The sequence below is a fragment of the Acyrthosiphon pisum genome, chromosome X (assembly GCF_005508785.2).
Source record: "Acyrthosiphon pisum isolate AL4f chromosome X, pea_aphid_22Mar2018_4r6ur, whole genome shotgun sequence".
NCBI classification, from domain to species: domain Eukaryota; kingdom Metazoa; phylum Arthropoda; class Insecta; order Hemiptera; family Aphididae; genus Acyrthosiphon; species Acyrthosiphon pisum.
In genome coordinates, this window is record NC_042493.1 from 43,387,302 (window position 1) to 43,392,397 (window position 5,096).

The 5,096-nt window shown below is 29.2% G+C and overlaps 1 protein-coding gene and 1 long non-coding RNA gene across 3 annotated transcripts; one reads left to right on the plus strand and one right to left on the minus strand.

The window, feature by feature from the left end:
* Positions 1-429: 429 nt before the first annotated feature.
* Positions 430-3,951, plus strand: LOC107882600 (E3 ubiquitin-protein ligase mind-bomb-like). 2 transcript variants are annotated; one of them, XM_029486379.1, is made up of 4 exons: positions 430-2,113; positions 2,361-2,408; positions 2,503-2,688; positions 3,674-3,951. In XM_029486379.1, exons 1-4 carry the CDS (start codon positions 2,038-2,040, stop codon positions 3,892-3,894), a joined length of 531 nt encoding a protein of 176 aa, XP_029342239.1. In that variant the 5' UTR covers positions 430-2,037; the 3' UTR covers positions 3,895-3,951. The 2 variants fall into 2 exon arrangements, with proteins under 2 accessions (XP_029342239.1, XP_029342236.1); XM_029486376.1 differs by lacking the exon at positions 430-2,113 and having other exon boundaries at positions 2,299-2,688.
* LOC115033574 lies at positions 3,653-4,599 on the minus strand. Its single transcript, XR_003838879.1, has 3 exons — positions 4,200-4,599; positions 3,971-4,100; positions 3,653-3,839 (listed from the first exon to the last, which is right to left on the minus strand). It is a non-coding gene; the product is annotated as an uncharacterized LOC115033574 (long non-coding RNA).
* Between the last annotated feature and the right edge of the window lie 497 nt (positions 4,600-5,096).

A 5,096-nucleotide genomic window follows, 5' to 3' on the forward strand; every position in this document is an offset into this window, starting at 1 on the left:
TGACCTCCCACACATCAAAGAAAATATTATAAAATATAAAGAAAAAAGAAAAAAGAAAATTATAAATTATATTATATTTGTTGAACTTATATTAATTTTTTTCATGTTTAAATAACAGGAAATTATTACTCGTTACCATTTTATTATATTAATATAATATAATTATAATTTATTTTTTAAATAAAAATATGGTGATAAACTGATAAATAATAGGTCACATACTAAATAACTAAATCTATTGATTGATTTTATACATTTGATAAACTGTAATTAATTTAATTGTGTAATACTTATATAGTAGTTTGTATAGTAATTTTAAACAAACAGTTACTTATATAAATAATTGTATATGTGCTGATTTAAATTTAAAAAATATCATCTTAAAAATTAAACCACTAATCCAACTAAAAAATTTGCTACAGTTTGAAAAAAAATTGTTTGTATCGTACGTTTTCTAGCAGTTTTGGCAACTTTGCGATATATGGTTTCAATTTGTGTAAAATATGGTAATAGAAGATCTAGAGATTCGAACTATAAAAGTATAAATCAAAATAATATTATTATTATTTCGGATCGACGATATTATGGGTATTTATAAACTGTGCGCGGGTCACGGCGGCTGCGAAAGATAACAGGTTTCAATCTATGGTGAGGTACCGCTGCTCATGCGCGCGGTGTGGGGAACGAGGACGGTTTAAAACACTGCCGCTATAGTCGCGACAGCAGCACCGGACGGCTGTAATTTCATCGTTCTTTTACTAAAAACGGCAAAAACATGCTTGCGTAGTTCCAATAGTACTCAGTCCTCATTGATCGTAGAAACATTTTTTTTTCACAACAATAAAATTGGTAAGTTTATCTGTGTTTTCACAGAAGCATATTTTAATAGCACAATTTCTAAGAGATATATTTGCTATTAAAAATTTCAAGTTAATGGATTTTTAGAACTATATATACACTTGTAGAATGAAAATATTTAAAAACGGCTCTGAGAAAACATAGAGAATGTTGTCATCTTTAATTTTGTACCAAAATGTTCAGCCTAAGTCTATTAGAAGCGAAGTACCATTGGAAATGCCAGAACATGTTTAAGCGCTTGAATATTGTTACTGTTGCGCCCTCTTAAATAGTTGTCAAAAGATAAACAAATTTGTATTATTCTATAAAACATCTTTATATATTTTTTTTTTTAAATTAGAAGGATGACTATTCCAAATAATGTAGAACCAAATGTTCGGAATCCAATTATTCCATATGAAACCTTTCGACGTATGGCATTTTCATTCGCGTACGATGAACAGGAAATATTAGATTTATTCAAGTTAAATAATTCTAATTTTATACTTAAAGAAATTTATCTAAGTATAAGCCTGGGATCAATAGCAAAACACTATTGTTCATTGTTTTGTCTACGCATTGATAATGAGAACAACAATTATCAAATCAATTTGATGGGATTTCACCGTCAATTTCAGACTATTATAGGTCTCCAAACATATAGCCAATTTAGTCGATGTGTGAAATGTCGTAAATATTTGACTATTATTAGTTTTGTATTATATTTAATATATATAATGACGATTTGACGTCTCAGCATTTCTCAGACGGGTAGCTTACTCAGCTCAAGAGGATACTGCGATGAGCAAATAGGCCCCATACCAATGGGTAAATTTATTGTTTTTCATTCTTTACAATTATAATAATCAAAATATTTAAAATTAGACAACCAATTAGACCAAAACATGGGACAATTGGTAATGATGCCTCTTCAACCACCACCACCTTTACCGGGACGCATAGGTAATCAAGTCAGAAGGCCAAGAGGTGTAGTAAGGGATATGGGATTACAACCCAGAGGTATAGCTATTAACAAATAAATTGTAAGTAAGAATAACAAGAATAGTTTTTAAAAAAATATTATTTTTAATTTGTATGCATCATAATTTAGTAAGATTTCAACCAGCGGAGGAAATTGAAGGTAGTACATTAATGTCTAAAAAATGAAAAAAATAGTATACAAATATATAAACATATTTTATGTACGCCTATCACTTTATAGGTATAGAAGAAAATATTGAATTTGTGAAGATAAGTGAAAATATAGTCAGAGAAGGTATGTTTACATAAAATAATTATTATTATTTATTACCTACCCATAATTAATTTTTTTTGTTAACGAATGTACAGCTTCAACAAGGTAAATAGCCAATAATAATTACAAAATGTACTGCTTAAATTGGTTTATTATATTTTCAATTTATAAATTTAAACATTTAAAAACAGTTGGTTTTAATAAATTATTTTTTTTTTTTAATTTTGTAATACTTAATTTATAATTTTCTATTAACATAATTTTATAGAGAGTGAAAATGCTGAAATTTTGGTGGTGGCAATACCACAAATGCCAGGTACCAATATTTATAATTTACAAATTTAAAGAAATCACCATTTTTTTACATAAATCAGAATCAAACATAATTGTATTCTGTTTATTTTTATCAGGTGAAGAATACGATCGTTGCTTTGTGTGTCTTAGTGGTAGGAATGAAGACATTGGATCGGTCAACATTCTTTTGCCATGCGGCCATGGATGGTGTTGTGATAATTGTGGTCAACAACAAACCAACTGTAGAATTTGCAAGACACCAATAGACGACACCTTCAGTATACACATAATGATAGGAAATGGTAATGCCAACTACATTTTTAAATTTAATATTAAATATTAAAATAGTATTTACAATCAATGCTTTTTGAGACACAATAAGCAAATAAGATAATTATTTTATTGACATGATAGTCAGAATTTACTATTTTTAACAATGTTCGCATAATATAGGTAAATATGCATAATAGAGAAACATAAAAGTTGATAATACAATAGTCAATAGGCTATACCTACATTTTTTTCAATGACTTTAAGTATTATGTTAACTATATTAGGTATGTGTTACTCTATTTTGCACATTTATATGAGGAAATAGATTTAACATAAAATTATGATCAACCAGTACACAGGTACACCCACATAAAATAACTATATACAGTAGAACTTTCATATAACGGTCACCGAAGGGACTGTAAATAATGCCCGCTATTGAGAGGTGCCCGTTCTACAGAGGTAGGAAAACACTCGACGGGACCAAAAAAATTAACCGTTACATAGAGGTGACCGTTAACGGAAGTTTTACTGTAATATATATACTCCTTTTCAAAAGAGAATATACCGCTTTCGCGCATGTTGAATGATTCGATTGGTGCGTCGCGAACCACATGATCACGCTATCAATGGAAAATTATTGGGGAATGCGCTCTGCCTGACATAAATTGGTTGCTGACCGGTATATTCTCTTTTGAAAAGGAGTATAGACATGGGACAGAAATTAGTTTAAGAAAAATATTTTGGTGGTTCATTAACCGCCTCCTCCACATGCCAAATTCAAACCACTGCCTATTGCCAACCTCTTATATAGTATAATATGGTATGACTAGCCATGAGGACCATTTTATTGCAGAGGCCCACCCAGTGATAAAGCTTGTTTTCTCTATTTTTTTGATTTAATAACTAATAAGCAAATAATTAGGTATAGGTATATAATAAACATTTAATGATAATTTAGATTGGAGGTTTTAAATATTCAATTACTTACTAACCAACACTCTTTGATTATAGGCCAATGGATGAATAATTTGAACAGTTTATTGGACCCAACAGGCAGCAACTGCCTTTGTTGTTTGAGGGCCTTTAGAGAAGATGTACCCAATGGCAAACGGTATGTGTACCAAAGTTGTGGCCATGGTTGGAGATGTGAAGATTGTGCTATCCCTCGTCCAAACAACTGTGAAGTTTGTGATGACACCGTTGATGATGACATCCAAATATTTATTTGTTAAAATTATAAATTATACAAATATTCTTGTTACTAATTTGGAGTTGCATACTAATATAAAAAAAATATAACATACATACCTGCCTATTCATAAGTCATATTGCTTGATGTACAAATTTGGAATATTAATAATCTGGCAAGTCTACATATTGATTAATGAAATACGTTAGGATTTATGAAGCTCCTGGTCTAAGCCTACTAAGTAGGCAACTTAAAAAAAATACATTTCAATATAATCATATAGATATTTAATAGACTATAATAAAATAGTCAATAGAGTATTAGTATTAGTATTCAGTAGGTACTTACAAGTTACAATTAACCAACAATTAAATTAACAAGTCTGATATCTGTGCAATACTGCAACACTAGACTATAAAAAAAAAATAGGTAGAATTATATAAGGCGCGCCTATTAGTAATTACTTATTACTCATGTGTTATTGTCTTATTATTGGAAATTATGGAATAAACCGAGTAGAGTAAAAGACTAGTCTAACAGTATTGTATATTTGTATTTTTTAGTTGTACATACCTACTACCTACCTATACAGTAAAATTAGTGAAACGAGACCAAGTTAACTTTACCAACTTAATTTATTTATAAAATTAAATTGATGGTGTATAGTAGCTATTTAAGAAAATGTTTCAAGTGTGAATTGAATGAATTTAACCATAAAATAAGTGAGCCATAATATAGGTACATTTCATAATGACCATGGCTAAATAACTTTAAATAAGTTATTTAGCCATGATAATGACTATTTACTGTTAATATTGTTATTAAATTTACATGTATTTATATTAACTCTATTTAAAAAAAGGGATATTGTATTTGGTAGGACATACCTATTACCTAATTGACAATTGTTCTATTTTGAACTGTTCACGATTATTCTTTATAATCGTGGTACTTTTTGACGTTTGTTGTTTCGTACTAAAATATTATCGTGGTAATTGTAATATAGCGGTAAATGTACGTTCGTACAATAGTACTGTTCGTAGCATCTGATTTTCGTGGTAACTGCCTGATAATACAATTTCGGAGTAATTTAATGTCGTATTTGTTATTGTTCGTAGCAAACACCGCAACCCTATCACATCATCAAAAATGATAATAGAATTTTTTTTTTGGTTAAGTTTGGTTTTATAACCTTATCAGCGCTTGTAAATATGAAAAAATTAGCACCTTTTATATCATCTATTA